A 21325-nucleotide genomic window follows, 5' to 3' on the forward strand; every position below is an offset into this window, starting at 1 on the left:
ATGTTGACGTCTACAGAGTTGAGGTGATGTGTGAAGGATTGAATTTCGTGTTTTTTAATTATGACAAAAGTATCGTCCACATATCTAAACCAGTGTCTAGGTTTTGTCCCCGGGAAGGATGTGAGGGCCTGTTTCTCCATCTCTTCCATGTACAGATTAGCCAGCCACTGGGGGTGAAACTGGTAAGCCCATAGCACAACCATGAATTTGTTTATAAAATTTCTCCCGAAATTGAAAATATGTAGTATTAAGGCAGATTTTCAATCATTGGCAGATGTGATCCAGTTTAAGTTTGGTTCTTTCATGCAGAGAAATGTCCGCCAGCAGTCTACGCTGCTTTCTACGATATTCAGGGCTGTGAATGACATATTCAAAGTTTTCGTGAAAATTCCAGTTTGACCCCGCAGAAGTTACATGTGGCATCGGAACGACACTTGTGACGTCGTGACGGTCTCGATCCACCATTGCATTGTGGGTTGAACCCAAGATGGCGGCGCCCATGCTGGAGTGCTGATGAAGTGTTTCTGCGGTGAATTTCTTGGACTTCTGTGCGATTCTCGTAAAATCTGCCTGATACCAACCCGGTTCTTGGCAGAGGACTACACGATCCGAGACGTCCATAAGTGTGTGCGGTGGCTCGCGTGGCTGTGGCTAAGTGTCCGTGTGAAGATGGGCCTGGTCTCCAGCCCCTTTCCACAGTGAATAGTCGTGGGGAAAGGAGCCACAGACTACCCTGCAAACACACACCCGTCCGACTTGGATTTGACGGGTTTGACATACTGTATAGACTGTGGACGTTGTCTTACAATTTTGTCACCGGCATTGTTAGTGCAACGGTATCTATCATCGTTCGGAGAAGAAGAGCTTCCCCAGGCCGGCTGGATCGTCCCCCAACACCAAGGTCTGTACAGATCTGCACGTTGCGTGCTCACATTGCCCTTGTCTGTCTTTTCGGGATCCGGCAATACTGTACTTGCATATTGTGCGATAGAAAGACCTGACAAATAAAGCTTGCAAACGCAGCTAACGTTTACCTAGCCAGCTCAGTGACAATCATGTCAGCGTTGACTTCGCGTTTAAACGCTATGCCAGAGAAACCGTCGGCATTTTATTTTTCCTATTCATTTTCCAAAATAATTCCACATTTCTGCTAAGAATCCTGCTGCAACGAACAGCACGCAGCCATTTGGCCATATACTTAGCTTCATGCAACGTGACAACCTCCTTCGCTCTTGCAAGCCATTCAAAATCAGGCACATGTGTGCTGTTGGGTCATTTTTAATCAACAACACATTTCCGATAAATGTGCACTTGTTTACATCGAATGATTTTGGACCATTCTGGTTCTTAAATTTTGTTTTAATTCCGATTATTAAAAAGGTGATACAGTGATACCTCAGTTTACGAACTTAAGTGGTGAAAAGTGTGTATTCCAAACATTAACTTCCCATAGGAAACCATTAAAAATGAGAATAATCCGTTTCCAGGTCCTCATAAAACATAATTTTATACTAAATAAACCTTAAAACTACACAAAATATACCTTATTTTATGTATAATAAATGTGCTGTTGTATTGTACCTAAAGAAATAAACTGCACAGTATAATAAAGTTGTTTTATTTACCTTTGTGATGGCCGTTTATATAGTTACCTCTTGATGATATCAGAGTTAAGTTGCCCTGCTTTCTCGGCGATAATACCCTCACACACTGTCCCACGCTCGCTGCCTTTCTTTAATAGAAATCAACAGAAGTTTTTCAACATCTTCTATTGCCCGAGACCGTTGCTTAGACAACACAGAAACACCCTTAGCCACACGTAGCAATGGTCGACTTAGCATACTGGTACTGGGACGCTAAGTCATTTTCGGGCCCATTATATAAAATGTACCCTTGATAACAAACCACGTAGGCCATGTATGCACTCAGAGAAAGGGTGTGTGGAAAAGTAGTCGGGCAGCCAAGGTGGCGCTGTTCGGCCGCGTGGTTTGGTGTTCTTCCGCCGAAAACTAGTCCGCTAGCCATTGTGGCGCTCCGCGTGTTTCCCGTAAACTAGTTCGTATGCCAATATTATATTCTCGCGAATTTAATGTCCGTGAAGTGAAAAGTTCGTGAGCTAAAGCGTTCGTAAGCCGAGGTATCACTGTAATAATATTATCAGTGACAATCAATGATATGTTTTTCACAGTGAAATCTTATGAACCTAAGTTTGTGCGTAACTTGAACAGTTTGTAAAGCAGGGTTGGTACATTCTCTCGCTTCCTGTTTAGGTTCTCCTTATTTTGACTATAGTCTAAATTATATTAGATATTTTGTTGAGATGGAATCTCACAACACTGTTTACACTGTTTGTAGACTGTTCTGAGGCATTGAGGAAAAGCTCCATTTTTCATATGACCCCACAAGTGGGGAAGCTTAAAATGGAAGTACTGTATAGCTGTAGCCATCATGAAGTGTGTTCCTGACTTGAATATGTTCTTCCTTGTAGGGTCCTGATGAAAATGGATATAGACTTGCTACATTCACCAGCTGTGGGCTTTGCTGAGGAGGAGGCTGACATGAATAACTGGGAGCTACCCCTGGCCTTCATGAAGAAACGCCACTCTGAGAAGATCGAGGGATCGAAAGCCCTTGCGCAGAGCTGGAGGATGAAAGACAGGGTAAATATCTCCTTTTCTCTTCTCAAAGTATGTGCTATGTTGTTGTGTGTGGCTGCAGGCTCACATTGTCTAGCAGTTCTTGCTTATAGAATTGGTCAGAATTGTTTCTTTTGGTGTAGTATGGTAGAGTAATGCTTAAGCTGTCGACCTCAAGAGTTAAGAGATGCTGCGTTCAAATTTTGGGGCAGGCCTTGCGGAGTGGAATTTCTTTCTGTGTAAATATTCTCCGGAAACTCCGGTTTCCCGCTCGTATTTTAGAAACAACTGGGTGAGGTTAATTTGCGATTGACTGGCGACTAAGGCTCCCACTCTACCTCATTGGAAAAAGTTGTCTAGTAATTGGATGGATGGGGTGATTTTTTTTCTATAATGGAGTAATTATGCAATACTGTATCATTTTCAAAAACAAAGTGGGCTTTTAAACACATTTGAATTATTTATCAATATGTTTTCAAACATGAATGAACACGTTGCAACTAAAATGCCCCTAAATAAAACATGAACAAAAGGTGTAGCTATCTTTCATAGGCTCATGCCCAGGGATGGACTTCTCTTCTTCCTGTGTAATGAAAGTCCGGTAAGGCATCTTTTTCCAAAAAAGGCTGGTTTCATCAGTGTTAAACACTTGATGAGGAACGTAGCCTTCTTCCACCACCTTTGGGAGTAATTCCTTGGAAACTTAGGCAGCTTTATCGTCAAAACTGGCTGCCTCACCATGACAAATGATACTATGAATCCCCGTACATCGCTTAAAGTTCTCGAACCATCTGTGGCTAGACTTGAAATCATCAATGGATGACGAACTTCCAGGTTGCCTCTTGATGATATCCGAGTGAAGTTGCTTTCTCTGCGATAATTTTACCCAGTTTCTCCTCAATTGCGTTCTGTTTAGCTGGGTTCATAGCTTTTTGCATAAAGTGTGTGAAGGAGCTCTGGGTTGCACATCTTGAAAGTTGTGATATTGCAACAGATGCAGGCAGACACATTAATAGCTGGTTCCGTTGCTTGACTTTTCTCTTCAAATTTTACAGATGGCTTGTGTGGGTTATTTGTGGAGCCTGATTGATGGAATATTTTAACCTTGCAGTCTACACTCTGCCTTTGCACTATCAATAAAGTTGAAACAAGTCCAAATTTCACAGTGTTTTCTATCCATTTTCTCACCTTTTCACTTTTGTTTTTTCTTTGGTCATGTGCTCACAGCGTGCTTGTTTCTTAAACCCCTCCTCCTCCTCACTGCTGCGTGTGTCCTGCTGTGTGTGTCCCCTCCCTCCTCTACCACGGATCTTGACCAATCACGTGCGGCTTTAACCTAAGACTGGGGGCGGGGAATAGAGGACAAAAAAAGTTGGCTGCCATTTCCAGCTCCCTGTTAGAACTGTATAGTGCCTCTGCAATTTTTTTGATGATGATACTCGTGCTTCATGTTCTACCGGAAACAACGGAGATGTGTGTTCTACATACTTGGCAATATAGATGATTCTGATACTGACACTACCTCACTTTATTTCAGAATTACTGTGAAGTATCTTTGCCTTTTAAATATTTGAGAAACTTATCAATAAAGGTCATCTTGTTCTTGGTTCACAGAGAATCCTATTTTGCAACAAGTAGAAGGTTCTCCGATAAAAAGCAGGGAGCCCTAATGAAAAAAATATGCTGATGCTTACTTAATAATTATTTAAAAAAACGATTAGTTGTTGTTATTGGTGTTGAAGTTGGAAATCATCGATATTTGGTGTTTGCTTTTTTTTCATGCCGTCACTGGTTAATGGTTTATTATTAGATTCTTTTTAATATCAGGTCACTTTCTGAGGCGATAATGAACCTAGGGATATGTGATACCTTGAATCATTCATATTACTATGAACAATGAATAATATAAAGCACATCACTCTAAACCTACGGTTCTCTCAGTATTCCACCACGCTGCCTGTCGAATATTGAATGACTCACAAATTCAAAACATTATCTGAATGATCATGGGGAATGCCACATATTTATTTAAAAAAAAATAGAAAAGTGTGAATAATGCTGTATGGACAGCATTGATTTACAAAGTTTGCACGTCTGTTGGAATATACAGGAGTTGAATCGACGGATCATGGAAATTTTCTGATAGGTTTACATGACTCATAACTTGATGGCAGGGATCTACTAGTTAGGGAACATTTAGGCCAATGTTTCTCTTCAGAGAACAATAATTTATTCTTTGTAAATAGGTTATTTGTGGCATTGACTATTTCTTATGGCATTGACTATTATTTATGGAAGATAGATGCCCTCTCAACCCAATACAATCAATTATACAGTCTAATTGCTGTTGGAACAAAGTACGAAGCATTTAGAGCATGAATGTTTTGATAAGAGCCTTCCTCTGTGACTGCTGTTCTTCCCTGGTGAGGTGAATAGGAGGTGTGAGGGGGTAGTCCTTGAGGTCATTTATCGTGTCCCCCTTCTGCCTCCCCATCACCGTCTCCTGACAATTAAGGCTCCTCCCGAGGATGGAGCCAGCCTTCTTAAAACTGCTGATCCAACCTGCTGATGTCACTCTCTTCAACCCTGAAAATAAAATCATGCATGCATGTGGGGTGTCATTCTTTCACAGCTATTTGGGGTTATTCATATGTAGCTTTGGCCCTGTAATTTCTTGAAGTGATTTCATAATGTAGCCACAAATGGCACAATTCTGTCTTATTGTGCCGATTAAAAATGGACTAATGTTGGTTGTAGAAAGAGAAGAAGAATGTCTGTCCCTATGAAGGGAGTGAAGTGCAACGCCAAGTGTCTAGGACTCAGATTAGGTAGTTTGAATGTTGAAACTATGACAGGACAAGGTCAAGAGTTGGTTGACATGATACAGAGGAGGAAAGTAGCCACACTGTTTGTCCAGGAGACCAGTTGAAAAAACAGCAAGGCAATAGGCTTAGGATCGTGTTTCAAGTTGTTCTATTATTGTGTAGCTCAGAAGAGAAATTAAGTTGGAGATATCTTGAAGGAGGACTTGGTTAAGAATGTCTTAAAAGTAAAAATATTGTCAAATAAAGTTATGGGTCTGAATGTAGAAATTAAAATTGTGACGTTCAATGTTGTTCGTGGGTATATACCATCGGTAGAATGAGAGTTGGCAGATGATACGTTTTTGATGGACCTGGATGAAGTGATACAAAACATCCCTAGAAGTAAGAGTTGTAATTGGTGCAGACTTTAATGGACACGTTGGTCCAGGAAACGGAGATGATAATGATGTGATGGGCAAGTTTGGACTCCGGACGGGGAATGCAGAACGACACATGGTGATTGACTTTGCTAAAATGATGGAACTAGCTGGAGTAAATACGTTCTTTCAGAAGAGGCACGAACATAGTATACACCAGTAGAACACGTTTTGTGTAGACAGTGCAATCTGAAGGAAATCAGTAACTGCAGTCATAGTAGGTAAGAGCGAGACAGCATAGGATGGTGGTGTATAGGATGATTCTGGTGTTAAGGAAATTGAAGCAAGCAAAAGCAGAGCATAAGATGAAAAGTGTCACGTGACTTTTCGGAATGAGTTGAGACAAGCTCTGGGCGATATGGAGGTGCTTCCGGATAACTTGGCAACTTTACCTAATGTGTGCAGGGAGACAGATAGGAAAATATTTCATGTATCAACTTAAAGGAAAGTAGATAAGGAGACATATGGTGGTGAAATGATGAGTTGCAGAAGTGTATGTAGAGGAAGATGTTAGCTAAGAAGAAGTGGGACAGTATGAGGACTGAAGAGAGTAGACATGAGTACAGGCAGATGCAGCACACGGTGAAAGTCGAGGTGGCAAAGTCCAAACAGGAGGACAACGATGACTTTTATGCTTGGCTGGAGGGCAAGGAGCAAGAGATCTGAGAAATTCCTTGTGTGTTCTACATAAAGTAAAGTCTCGTTATATCGATATTCTTGGGAGTCGGAAAAAATATTAAAAAAACGGACTATCGATATATCAGATCCTGCGCCGAACTGCATTAAAAGGGGATCTTTGATATGGCATCTAATTTTCTCCTTGAGTTCAAGGATTGCGTACCTAGCATGCTTTTGTACTGTAGTGAAGTGAAAAATAAACGTATGCATTAAATAAAAACATCATTTATTATTTTTATAACGCACTCTTGCATTCGTGACTCTGAGTAGCAGTGGACATTGTACACACGAGAGAAACCACGAACGCCAGCATGTACATACTGTGATACATCGATGAGAAGGTTTCTTCAGCCGTCATCTGTACAAAAGTGAAGGTTTCGGACGTTTCGCCTCCTATCCAAGAGGCTTCGTCAGCGAACTAAAGTCTGACTGGTCGTATCGGCCCCATTTATATATCCCTAATGTCCAGACATGGTGGCGCCGGACACAGCTATGATAGGTCCCTACTCTCAGGTTGGGGGGGGGGCAGAGGACCCCTCCCTGTGGCCCCACTGATTGTTCCTACATTCCTGACTAACGACTGGCCTATTACCCCCACTCCCCCTGAATTGATTTGCTCCTTGTTGGATTCTCCTCGATAGCCACTATTGCCTTGTACTTCGTTCCGAGGTCACAATTCTTACGTTTCCCCATGGTTGAAATTGGTGTTGAACAATTGTATACTGTATAAGAAGATGTCAGAGATATGACAGTCAGACACCGTGGACAGAGACTCAGAACCAGAAAGATTGTCCCCACTGCCGGCAGGAGACGCAGTCATCAGATGACATACGTCTGAATTCTGCGCCCCTCTGCCAAGCTATTTATTGCGAGTATATGTAAATTACAGTGATATACAGTAAAGTCTCGTTATATCGATATCGGATATATCGATAGTCCCGGTTATATCGATACTCTTTCTATGCACGCACGGAGAAAATTACATGGAAACAGGGTCGGATATATCGATAGTCCCGGTTATATCGATATTTTTTCGGACTCCCTTGGATATCGATATAACGAGACTTTACTGTATTAGTAAACATAGTTTTCTTGATTATAATGCCACGCCTCTGGGCGTTCTGAGCACCAACAGCTGCAAGCAGTAAACAAAAGACATTTTAATTGGTTGTCTTTTCCAAGAACTGATAAGTTTGTAATCTGGCGCTTGTGCAGGATGTTTAAGCCGAAAATAACTTTGGTGAAAAAGGAGTATCTAAAGCCCTAAATTCTGTGCAAGGCCGGACCTTATATAATCTAGATGGAGACGACAGTTCACCTTGCCGTGTCTGTTTCACTCAGATTTACTGTGGCCATCTGCGCTTTGACTGTAGGCCCATTGTTTAGTTGGTCAGCAAAGCACGGCACTTTTAAACATGATAAATTATTATTCTCCATCAGAAGACTACAGTATGTTTCAGATGCTATTTCACCTCTGCTACACTGTGCAAGACACGAAAGCTGGTCACGTGACCAACAGTGTGACCGATACAGATATCGCTAATGGTGGTACTGTATAGAAACCCTTAAGCAAATATTGATTCATCTTAAACTGCTTTTGTATTGATATAAGCAGAGCAAAATGGCTGGTGGGAGATGAAAAAGGCACCGTAGTAACCAGATTATCGTAATAACCCGGTATCGTACTAAACTGAACTAATTATACATAAATGACTAGAAATTTGCTGGGAAATTTCATAACTCTCATAACTTTGCTGCTGTGAAATGTAAATTTCTCCACTGCGAGACTAATAAAGGCAAATCCAAAATCCAAATGAAAATAGTAACCTAATATGCAGTGCTATCAATATAACCGATATCGATATAACGAGACTTTCCTGTACTTGGCCAATAAAGATGATTGTGATTTTGATTCAATTTATGGAAATTCATTGAGCAGGTGCCAATAGTGTGATGTGAAGATAGACAGAGTACAGTACTTTGAAGAGTTGATGAAAGAAAAAAAAAGAGTAGAATAGTTGGCTGTTGTGTGCCAGGAAATAGCAAAGATTAGCAGTTAGCAGTCATTTTATTTTACATGCGATCACTGAGCTTGCCATGTAACCACTGTAAGTTTTCCACTTTAAGGTTTTAGTTATATGTGGAACTCAGCCCTGTTGCCATGACAATGCACTATTTGCTTGGGAGGGCCTTTGATAGCTGTGGCTGTATTATTTCTTTGTGAAAATAAAAAAAAGAATCATGCCATATTGAACTGGTTCATCCTATGTAAATGACTAAAATGTACAATAGGACTAGAAATTATAACAACTGGACCGTGGTAGGAAAAACACCTAAAATATGCTAGCAGAGCATGTTTTCCTTATTGGTAGTCATGTTTTATACGGATGTGATTAAATTTTAACCAGATTAGACTGGGCTTCTACTTTTACTATACAATATAAAATGTCTACGCAATTTTAGCGAACCATATTGGTTACCTTTATGAAAGCTGAATCTTTTCTTTGACATTTTAACTACAATGTCACAAATGTTTTTTTCTCTCCCTCTGGATTTGACATTAATATGTCTCTAAATGCTGCTGTCATTTCAGCTCTTGTATTTTAAAGGGCAAACCTGCCAAAACTCGCTTTGGGTCTTTGTGTAAAATATCTTAGAGACAAGATTGGTACAAGATAGAGGATAGAAGTCATCTTTACTGATGTGGACACTAGCAATTTTTCCAATCCCTGGCAAATATATAAATATGGAATCACCAGTCTTTGAGAATGTTTCTTCAAATGATTAATTTTGTAGGACCAAAAACATGCGACATGACACAAGTCTGAAGACATTTCAAAGAACAACCTGATGGTTGTAAGAAACACTAAAACAAATCCAGAAAAAAAATGTGGTAGTCAATAACAACTACCTGTTGAAACCAAGCAGAAGGGATAGAAAGAGTTGGAATCATCCAATTGTAAAGAACAAAAATATGGGGAACGAATGGTGTGAGGTGGTCTGATGAAACGAAAACACATCACATGTACATTCTTGCTCCCCATCTTACTTTTAGAACAGCTCAAAGCCTCAGTGTCATGGACTTGTTGAGCGATAAACATCATTCTGACTTCAACTTTCTCAAATTGTTTTTGTCAGATCAACTTTTCAGGCCTTGTCATGGACCGTTTTCCTCACAAAAAAGATTGCGATCCAGACTATTTGCAGGCCATGACTTTTGACCTTTTTTGTCTTTCTTCAAGGAATATTTCATTTTTTTTTGCTCTCTGGCTGAATGTTTTATCATCTTGATAAATGAATTCATCATCCCCAAACGTCCTTTCACTTGATGGGAAAGTGTCCAAAATGTCAACAAAATCTTCAGACGTCCCTTCAATTGATGGGACAATCCATGTCCAAAATGTCAATGTAATGTGCATTTATGGATGCAATGACAGCCATTTAACTTAGTGACTTTCCCTGGCACGTTGCCCCTCATCATCAGTAGTTGTGGAAATGTGCATCTCATCTTAATTCATCTCAGTGGAATGGCAGATTCACAATTCATTATTAAATGGGAAGTTCATGCCGTCGTCCACAGGCCATGATAGTTTTCTCGTAGCCCAGATGTGCTTATTTTTTCAGTTTAGACTTTAATGATGGCTATCGGAATGGCTTTCTCTATGTAAATTCAATTTCCTTTCTGTGCTTTCTTACGGATCCGGCCATACATGCAGACTATAGTATCCTCCTATTCGTTCCTCTTCTGTTTCACTGTACATATTCTGCTTTTAATTTATGTCTTTGTTGCTCTATATCTTCACAATCTTCCTATGTTGTTTGTACTTGATTTTTGTACAACCAACAGCTTTTGCAACATTGTGATGATTTAACTTCTAAGTTTAAAAATCCACTCCATTGTTTCAATTTACATCTCCCTAATTATCGCTCGATGCATCATCAACTCTATTCATGGAAGCAATGAAATAAGCGCGTTTAAAATAACATACATGAATGTCTGACTGACGATTACTTTGGTTCAGTTTGACACAATGGACTGTTCGTAATGCGTATTGTACTGGTCAAATAAAACGTATCATTACCTGTGGTGATGAACTGTAATTTAGCAATGATGGGGGCACAATTAAAATAACAATGTTTGTTTGAATGGTTGATCCTCCTAAAATAGTGCTGAGAAACCTATTTAAAATGACAGAAGTGTGGTTAAAATAATGTCGGAGTGACAACACTGGTTTGGTAGGATTAGATTAGATAGAAACCTTTATCAGTCTCAAAATGAAGAAATTCACAATTATTAAAAGAACAAATTATTGAAGCTGCTGTAAAGGCAGCCACTTTCGCGGCACCTTCTTGAAGTCAAAATAACAAAATAAGAGACAAAACACAAAAGATACAGCCATTCAATTTTAAGCACTTTCTGCATCATTTTTGTTGTATGAAGCAGTGAGAGATGAAAGAGGACAGAATCATAGTTTTCTTTTTACCAGTGCATCAGGGACGTCATGCTGCAAATGTGCACATGTATGCTCCAAGCTAAGTTTTGAAAACTCAGCTTCAATTCCAAGCCGCAACAATTCCTCATACGCATCAGTGCTCTGCTGACGCTTTTTTTTCTTCTCATCATCGGCTCCTCAAGCCATGTAACCATCCAGTCGCAGACCGTCCAACAGCCCAGACATTTCCGCTGAAAAAAGCGGGGCTGTCATAATGCTGCCCGTTACAGACAAAAAAAAAAACACACACAAGTGCCTGTGAGCTGTCCAGCAATAACAGTCAAGTGGCACCGACATTCCTCCCAATCAAAAACAGTGCTGGCACACACGTGCTGCCGAAAAGGCTCAGGATAGTCTCCTTGATGAATTTCGTGGCAAAAAAATGTTGACAAACAGCCTGTGTCCGGTCCACTAAATGCAACAAAAACACAGTGACAAAAGAAAACACATAACAAAAGCAAAAAAGCAAGCCTGGTGTGAGCACTTGCTGACAGCTCCCTACTGATCTGAGAATATAGATTACAGTTATAGTTCTTAAAAATGACCCAGACAAAGGTGGGGTAGTAGAAGGCAAGAAGACTGATCTGGTCAAATAGGCTGTATAATTTCATTTGACTGTTAGTGCGGAATATGAGTATCACGTCCTTTCTTGCAGAATACGTTCATGACAAACTACGGCAAGGCAAAAGGGCATGTCAGCTGGTCAGCTATGGGTATTGTAGGGCTGTGATGATGTTTATATGTGTGTTTCGGTTCCCACTATGTCCCTCTTGCACTGACCTTTTACTCAGTCGGTGATAAAGTCAAGTGCGCCTTAATTACCTTAACACCACCGGTCCTAACCTTTCTGTCATTAGTCACTCCACATTAACAAACAGCACATTCACTGCATGCGTAGACATGTCTCCTTGGGTCTTTGTATAATACTGTTCAGAAAATTTAGATTGAGCTATATCAGTGGTTCTTAATCTTGTTGGAGGCACAGAACCCCACCAGTTTCATATGCTTATTCACAGAACCCTTCTTTCAATGACTGTGCCCACTAACTGCAGGAAAGACTGGGGGGGGGGGGGGTATGCGGCGGATGAACCATCGAACCTTTGAGACAGACTCACCAAACCCCTAGGCTTTAATCAAACCCAGTTTAAGAACCACTGAGGTATAGTCTTTGGAATAAGGTTTTAGTTTGAATCGAATCATGTAATTGTATTTTAAGTTAATGCCCAATTTTGAAAACACATAACGCTTTTCCAACCATTTTCTAATCCTCACAAATGTTGGTAGCGTGCTGGAGCCTATAACAGCTGTCTTTGGGCAGAAAGCAGGGGACAGCCTGAACTGGTCGTCAGCCAATCGCAGGGCAGGAATATGCAAGCAACCATCTGCACTCACACTCACATGAGGGACAATTTAGCGTGTTCCATCCATACAGCAACTGTATTTTTAACAATCCTTAGCCTGAACAGAGCCATATAGAGATGCTGTAGCCTACCCCAGCTGACTTCCAGCCGAAGGCAGATTCCGTCATGTGCTGGTAACTAGTCACTTGCGGGTGTTCTGCACATATCCAACCAGCTGGAGGCCCTGGAGACGACCCAGGACACGCTGGTGAGACGTGTCCCACTGTCCTTCTTTCTCTCTCTCTCCTCTCTGCTCTCTCTCTCTCTCTCTCTCTCTCTCTCTCTCTCTCTCTCTCTCTCTCTCTCTCTCTCTCTCTCTCTCTCTCTCTCTCTCTCTCTCTCTCTCTCTCTCTCTCTCTCTCTCTCTCTCTCTCTCTCTCTCTCTCTCTCTCTCTCTCTCTCTCTCTCTCTCTCTCAGACAGAGCAATATCGCCATAAAACTGACTCGCAATATGACGACTGTGAACAGATGTACAGCAATGATGAAACCATATACCATAGTATGGTACAGCTCCACAAAACAAATGTAATGTACCAAAACATCAATAATAGACAGAGTGGACAAAGCGGACAAAGAATGCCCACATATCAAACAATTATTTGCCGAAAAAACAGGCAAATTAATTAAAAACATGTACGTGCTGTATTTTGTTTGATCGGACAACTTTTACCGACACTGCTTTCCCATGTTCTTTATAAGTTTAAGCTACCTTTGTTTCATTAACTTTTTAACCTTGTCAAACTTTATAATTATTACACACCATCAGCAAGAGAAACTATCATTACGTTGGCTCGCTTCAAAACAGCATGGTAATAATACTTGGGTGTGATGCAACGGGCGAGTGTCGTAATAATCGCACAGCACAAATAATCAATGCATTTCATTGCCAGCACCGTTTTAATTATGTATTTTGATCAATTATGACCCATTGGCATTGTTCTATTGCATCATGTTTGTCGCTGTGTGTTAAGGATTGTTCAGTAACCATTTTGGATGACTTTATTGCATGTCTTGGTACACTTCAATTGTTGCGTAAATAATGTATGTGTCCTGTCCAGTCTAAAGTTTGTACAGTATTTGGTTCTTTGTATTGACAAGATAAAATGCCTTTTTTATGCCACAGATGAAGACTGTGAGTGTCGCACTGGTGTTGTGTCTCAATGTTGGAGTGGACCCCCCAGATGTGGTCAAGACATCCCCCTGCGCCAGATTGGAGTGCTGGATAGGTGAGTTTTGAATTTAAATGAAGACAAATCAATTTGTCTGAAATGAAGTTGAAGTAAAAATAAAAGACCACTACGAGGTATTCATACAGCTATACCGCTCCGGTAATTTATTTCCACTCTTTCCAATTGATTGATTAATGAATGCATTCAAACCAAAGTATATTGACAACCATAAATGAAGGTCTCCAGCGCCTCCTCTGCACTCAAGACCACAGAACAGGGTGAGAGAAAGACTGATAAAATTGCTCAATGACACACAGAGAAACAAGTGCCAAAATCAAATTAATCAAATTATGAAATGTCAATAGTGAAATAATCAAATATACACAACGTGTCTTCACAAAATCAAGTCTTTGTCTCCGAAAATGAAAATTGATATACTCAAGTACTCCGATTCAGCATTTAAATCCCTTAAAAGTGACGTGTAATACATGAAAGTTACAGCACTTTTAATGTTGGCAGGCTGAAATACGTGGTTTTGAGAATAACTAAAAGTTTTGACACATATATCTTCAAAGGTTAACCACTACCTTAGGAAGAATATATTGACCCCAGAAAAGTGTTGAACGACTGGGAAATACATTTTAATTACAAATCTGGACATCATATGAGATTTTAACCTTTTAAAATCTGACGAATTTTGACGTATCAGCAAATGAAATTGGGCAGTTCACATTCAGCGAACATTTGATTTCCCGAGGCATGAGCTGTCAAAATTTTCTTCTTTTATTTGTGCTATCTTTGTGCGTGCATGTGCGTGCGTCCGTTTGTGCGTGTGTGTTTTACATTACCACAATAGGAAATTTGATTGAGGAAGTGAAGATGTCATTAGATTATTTGTTTTTTGGCGTGGCCTGCGACAACAAAGTTACTTCACATTTCACCATGAATCTTATTATCACATTCATTTGTCCACAAAAAGAAAATAAAATATTTTGATTTTTTTTTTACCACTTGCCACTTATGTTTCTCGATTGGCAGAACGAGAAGGTAATTCCACCTTATAAACATTCAGAACAGGTTCTAAATTCATGTGTATGCATCTAAGCCACACCTCACACCATTTACGCATTTTGACAACCACTGGCGCAACTTTGTAACTCGACTGCACCGGCACCGGCACATGTGTCCTTAATTTGTAAAATCGCTTCAAATGACTTCTACTGAGTTTATTTTACAAAGATTCCACCGCATATACCTATATTTTACGTTGTAAGACTCGAGCTGATTATTCCGGAAGTCTTTTTTTTGAGTTGGTGACGTCACGTCACTGAAGGAACTCCCCTGACCGAGAAAGGACATACTGTCGTATTCCTTTCATCACCTCAATGCATTTTGCGGTATTTTGTTTGGTCTGAAAAACTTCGTGTTGATCTGTGTTGATGGCGAAATTAGAAGGAAAACACATAAATAACGCGATGGTGAATCATTGTATGTTGCACCGAGCATCTATTTGATATTCGCTGACAAAAATTGTAAGGAATTAATCAGCCCATTTCCACAGAGCTTTGTCGCCATCTTGCTGGTGCTACATCCCCCCGCCCCCAGATACCTCAAAATGACACAGAATAAATTCTTTAATCGATTGAAAACATGTATGCTTTCCTCTTCAGAACTATTTGAATCATATTCATAACTGGATGAGTAACAAGAAAGCATATTCTTCGAATCTGAAGCCATTGTTTTGATTCTCGAGCAAGGCAAGACGTCTTGGCATGGCACCACGAACAAGGGGGCGGGACCTTCTGAAACTGGCCACTTCCGGGTTCAATTTGAAGTAGTTTTTAGACACTTTAAAGGACAACCGACGTCACTTTTTTGTTTCTTAACTGACATCAGAAAAACGTTTTATAGCATGTAAAATACCCAAAACACGCAGTATGATATTTTTATTCAAATGCAAAACACCAATAAAAATGACTTAAAGGACAACCGACGTCTCCGGACAAGTTGTGTCCATAGGACACTGACAGTTGTCAGTTAGGAAACAAAAAAGGGATGTCGGTTGTCCTTTAAGAAACAAATTTAGTTAAAGAGCAGTTGAAAACTGTTCGTTTTTCATCAGAGGTTTTAACTTTTATCGTATGCCATCTTGCCTTACCGATAACTAGCCATAATCACCTTGCATTTGTTTCGGTGTGTTTCAAAGTCGTGTTTTTTTCAGTTATTTTTCGTGGTTATTTCTGACATTTCTGTGATCCTCCGGAAACTGCCAAGAGATAAGAGAAGAGATAAGAGAATATTCATTTATCCATGGTGCATTGCAGTATTTACATCGAACTTAGATGTGTTTGCAATATGGAACATGAGAGCAGGAGTAAAACTCTAAAACACATTAAAAACAGTCAGCAAACAAACATATTTTTGTTGTTTACGAAACAATCGAATACGTCTGACAATTTGTTGCAGCAAACTGCTGTAAATGATTCGAATTTAGTGGTTAATGGGGGTTCTATCAGAGCTGTTGCAGCACATAGGAAATCTTCAAAGCAAAAAAAATGTTTAAGGAGACACTAGTAAGAAATATAGTGCTAAGTCCTCTAAGCATACTGTAAAGCATACTGTACTGTACTGCTCAGCATACTGTACGTATCAGATGCATGTCCATATACAAAAGAGCCCCATACAGTGGTGATAAAAAATGGGAACACAACTATTCACGGTGCATGAAAATAAATCTTATCTGTCACATGTAGTATTTGTTCCGTTGTATAATTGTTGCCTTATGCTAAATGTTCATTGTTGAGGCTGCTGTTGGAAAAGCATTTCTTGTATTGTATATGGGCAAAAAAATTGGACTTGAGATGCAGCGTGTAAGAGCCATCTCTTTTCATCTCTCCTACAGCCATTATTCATCATCAGGATTTTTGTTGCTGTTGCAAAAGCACATTCTAATCCTCTACAAAGTTGACAATACATTTTTCTCTGCCGAAAGAGCCTGATTTGATCCCCCCAATCTATAACGTCTTATTCTCAATGCCTTATTGATTTAAATTCTTCAATGCTTTCCATTCTATACAAATTTAATAATTCCAAGGTCTCATTTTTCCCCTTTCCTTATTCCATTTATTTATTCTGCAGTTGTTCTCGGCCCATAGCTGCAATGGATCATACTCAACTCTCTCAACTCAACTGTACAGTATTTATAGAGCACTTTCAAACAAAGATGCATGCACACATGTAGGTTTTTTTCCCATCTGTGCCACCTGCATTGCGTACAGAATGAATTCAAATTTGCTTTTATGTTCAAAGATTCGTTGAGCACATTTTTTTCATTGTTATTTCATTGTTTATTATGGGTATTGTGATTGGTAGCTGTGATTTTACCAAAAACTGTTGGATCGTAGTTGGTCCTTTCCTCAGTTGACAGAATTGCCAAAATGGCCACCACTTGCGATGGCTATAAACGGGTGGATTTAACTAGCGGTATCATCGTTACACGTGCACATTCTACGGTAATAAGAGCTTGGAGTGTCAAGTGTGGCCGCCGCTGCCTTTCGCTCCACTGAGAAAGTATGATTCCCAGCCTACGCTCCAATACCCGGCAAGTACCACCTTTTCCGGTGTATAAAGAGCACCACAGTCTAAGGCGCACCCCCAATCAATGAAAAAAAGTTTTCCAAATCTAATACAGGTATATCTAAATATCGAAAAGTTTTCCAAATATCAGGCATAAGTAGAGGCGGGAGTTACGCACCACTTCTTCTACAGGGGAAATGGAGTCGGTGGCTGCTGACAGTAGTTGTGAGACCTTTTGATGCTCAATATGACTTCACATATATGGCGCAGGGTCATCTGCTGAAGAAAATCAACGATATAATTTTTCAAGGAATAATGGGAAATCGTGCTCATAATCTTTGTCATCTTCCTACCCACCAATTCATTAACTGAGCCTCTTATTGTCACAAATAATTTCAACGCAAGTAACTAAAAGTTATGTTTGTGTTTGTCAGATCCTCTGTCAATGAGTCCACAGAAAGCCCTGGAGACAATTGGGGCCAACTTGCAAAAGCAATATGAAAACTGGCAGCCAAGGGTGAGTAAGTCCAAAATGTTAAACAGCTTCTTTCATTTCTTCACTCTCTATTCATTTATTTCAGGCACCGCAAACCTACAAACTTCATATGTTTTCAATACACAGACCACTGTTTGTTTGTTCTCAATCAACTTTCATGACTTTTCTAATATCCTTTAAAAGGGACACTTTTTGGCTGCCATTCATTATTCTTTCATTTCATTGACCATTTTCGAACTGCCATTGCTACCATTGCCATCAAAGAACAAAAACATGCCAGTTTTGCTTTGGTGTGGCTGCATAGTTCTTATTGTATTCATTTTGTCAGGACTCAGATCTTGATGTTGCCAATTTTGACAACTATATCGAATTTGGTTTTTCATTCCCAAGTGTACATTAGTAACTCACCATTAACTGAACTGCCAAAGATGACATCATAAGAGCAAATTGATTGTAAACTCTGTGACTTTGATTCCATTCACCTCTATAGTACACTAGTTTCACTTTAACCGGACCAGGGTTTTTTCCCCAAAGCTAAACCAAAAATTACTATCCAAATGCACTGATCGGTTCCCTCTGGAGGGTAAACCTACTCTTGAAATCAAGGATGGTGAACTCTGGTGGTCTTTATGCTGTGTGGCTCATAGGACAACCGACACATTTTTTTTGTTTCCTAACTGACATCAGAAAAACGTTTTATAGCATCCAAAATACCCAAAACGCACAGGCTGATATTTTTACTTCAAAATGACCTCGGGATGGCGAGTTTCAGAAGGTCCCGCCCCCTTGTTCGTGACATCACGCCAAGACGTCTTGGCTTGCTCGAGAATCAAAACAATGGCTTCAGATTTGGAGAAGATGCTTTCTTGTTACTCATCATATATATGATTCAAATAGTTCTGAAGAGGAAAGCGTAAATGTTTGCAATCGATTAAAGAAGTCCTTCCGGATAATTTTGAGGCGTCTGGACTCCAATGTAGTGTCCCGGAAAATGCACAAGATGGCGCCCAAGATCCGTTGGAAATAGTCTGATTTGTCTGCTGGGAATTTGTGTCAACTAGCATCAAATAGTAGTCTTGGTGCAACACACGACGATTCACCATCGCGTTATGTATGTGTTCCTTCTAATTTCGCCATCAACACGCATCAACACGAAGTTTTCAGACGCAACAAAGTACCCAAAATGCATTGTGTGTCGCTTTCTCGGTCATAGGCGTTCCAGACGTGACGTCAGGCATCGTCATCAACTTGAAAACAAGACTTCCTGAATATTCAGCGTGAGTCTTAAAACGTAAAATATAGCTATATGCCGTGGAATCTTTGTAAAATACGCTCAGTAGAAGTGATTTTACAAATTATGGCCACAACTTGTCCAGAGGCGTCAGTTGTCCTTTCATGCACAGCATGTTTGCACTGAGGATTGAGAGGAAATAAATTTGTGCTGTGTGTTGTACATGGAGCGTATTTGACAACGGCCTTGAATTTTTAGAATTGCAAATATTTATGCCAATTATCAGGCCATATATGTAGCCAATTGTCAAGGAATTTAATTCTTGCTTTTGAGTCGTATAAGCATACTGTAGTTTCTTTGCCTCATGTTACGAGAAAATATAGGGTATATTTTCTCGGGGGGCCGGGCGAAAACAGCGCAAAGCCAGGCCGCTGAGATATATATGCTGTTAAACTTTAATTGAATTTGAAAACACACATGACTACCGGGAAATCCAGCAAACCAAGTGTTGGATCCTGACCTGCTTCTGTAAGGCAAGGCAGCAGTGTTTCTTTCTCGGTCACATTGTTTATTTTTTTTTTGTTGGGTTTGGCACTTTAAAGGACAACCGACGTCTCCGGACAAGTTGTGTCCATAATTTCTCAAATGGCGTCAAATGACTTCTACTGAGCGTATTTTAATAAAATTCCACTGCATATAGCTGTATTTTACGTTTTAAGACTCGCGCTGAATATTCAGGAAGTCTTGTTTTTGAGTTGGTGACGGACCATACGTGACGTCACGAAAGGAACGCCCCTGACCGAAAAAAGACTCATTATAGCGGTCCTTCCATCACGTCAATGTATTTTGCTGTACTTGTTTGGTCTGGGGACCTCGTGTTGCACCCAAAAGCCGCCAGAAGAGGGCGTCCAAGCTCCATATAAGGAATTTATCAGCCTGTGGAAACAGAGGTGGCCACAGGAGGTCGCCATTTTGTGCCTCTTTTTCGTTGAGACATCTCCCCTCAATGTTGCCACATAATGGCATGGAATAAATGATTTAATCGATTGCAAACATGTATGCTTTCCTCATCAGAAGTATTTGAATCATATTCATAACTGGATGTGTAACAAGAAAGCATATTCTCCGAATCTGAAGCCATTGTTTTGATTCCGCAGCAATGCAAGGCGTTTAGGCGTGACGTCACGAACTGGGGTTGGGAGTTTCTGAAAATGCCCAATTTGCAGCTCATTTTTTTGCAGATTTTGGACACTTTAAGTCATTTTTATTGGTGTCTTGCATTTGAATAAAAATATACTGCGTGTTTTGGGTATTTTAGATGCTATAAAACGTTTTTCTGATGTCAGTTAAGAAACAAAAAAGTGACGTCGGTTGTCCTTTAATAGATTCAACAATGTTGTTGTAACATGCCCTGTGTCTCGTTGGTTCAGGTGTGTGTATTATCGTATCAAGAGTGCAAAGATTCAGCCAGTCCAAGCGAACTGCACTGGGGCAGTGGGGGCAAATGATGCTGCGGGTACAACGTAGCCCCCAAGGGCCGCATTAGTAGCCTGCGGCTTACTCTAAAAATAGATTACAGTGACGGGATATTGTAATTTCAGTTCCAGTGTTACCGGATAAAAATGAACGTCATACTGTATGTTGTGTAAATTCGTGTTTGGAAATTTATAGTATCCGACCAAATGTTTGTGGCTTCATAAGATAATGTCGCTGATGATGTAAATATAGGCTTGAGTTTTGTTCACCCAGGAGGTCTACCGCGAATCTTGGTTGAATGGCAAGGAGGAGGAGTGGGAGTCTACTCGCTGTTCTCTGTCTCAGCCGTGGGATCTACTGTAATACAGCACCAATGCACAGATAACAGATACATTGTGACATAAATCCATGATATACTTCAATTCTTCATCTGTCCTGTCACATCAAGAGTTGACACATGGACATGAACGTTATACTCAATCAGGACTCATCACAAAGGAGCTAAAAAATGATTTTTCAGCATTGCAAGTTCATTTGCCTTTTGTGGTTTAGCATTTACCCTCACAGCCAGGGTGAATGCATCAAAACTTGGCTGCTGCCCACTCACTTTTCTTACCTACGCTTACTCCCACTTTGTCCTTTTGCCGTTTCCATGCTGAAATTCACATCGATGATAGTTTATTTGAATAGTTTAGAGAGCAAAAGTCTGTACAGTGAGACCTCAGCTTACGAACACCTTACCTTCCACACTTTTCGGTTTACGAACGTCAAATTTATGAAAATCAAACCTTGAAATACGCACTACTTTTCGCGATACACACCCACCACGGCTGGCGGAGTGATCTTCGGATCTGGCGGCGTGTTCTTCGGATCTTCAGCGGAAGCACATGACCGAACAGCGCTCCAGCCGGCGCACCTTTCCACACCC

The 21325-nt window shown here is 40.3% G+C and overlaps 1 protein-coding gene across 1 annotated transcript in view; it reads left to right on the forward strand.

Moving 5' to 3' along the window:
- The first annotated feature begins 767 nt into the window (after nt 1-767).
- Nucleotides 768-21325, forward strand: part of rptor (regulatory associated protein of MTOR, complex 1) — a 182450-nt gene continuing 161892 nt past the window's right edge. The window contains exons 1-4 of the mRNA XM_089007081.1: nt 768-901; nt 2489-2660; nt 13573-13675; nt 17629-17711. Of these exons, the coding sequence (XP_088863207.1) occupies nt 2496-2660; nt 13573-13675; nt 17629-17711 (351 nt within the window). The 5' untranslated portion in view covers nt 768-901; nt 2489-2495. The remainder of the gene's footprint in view (nt 902-2488; nt 2661-13572; nt 13676-17628; nt 17712-21325) is intronic.

The sequence above is a fragment of the Hippocampus bargibanti genome, linkage group LG10, assembly GCF_051943395.1.
Source record: "Hippocampus bargibanti isolate YZ-2025 linkage group LG10, ASM5194339v1, whole genome shotgun sequence".
Classification (NCBI taxonomy): Eukaryota; Metazoa; Chordata; class Actinopteri; order Syngnathiformes; family Syngnathidae; genus Hippocampus; species Hippocampus bargibanti.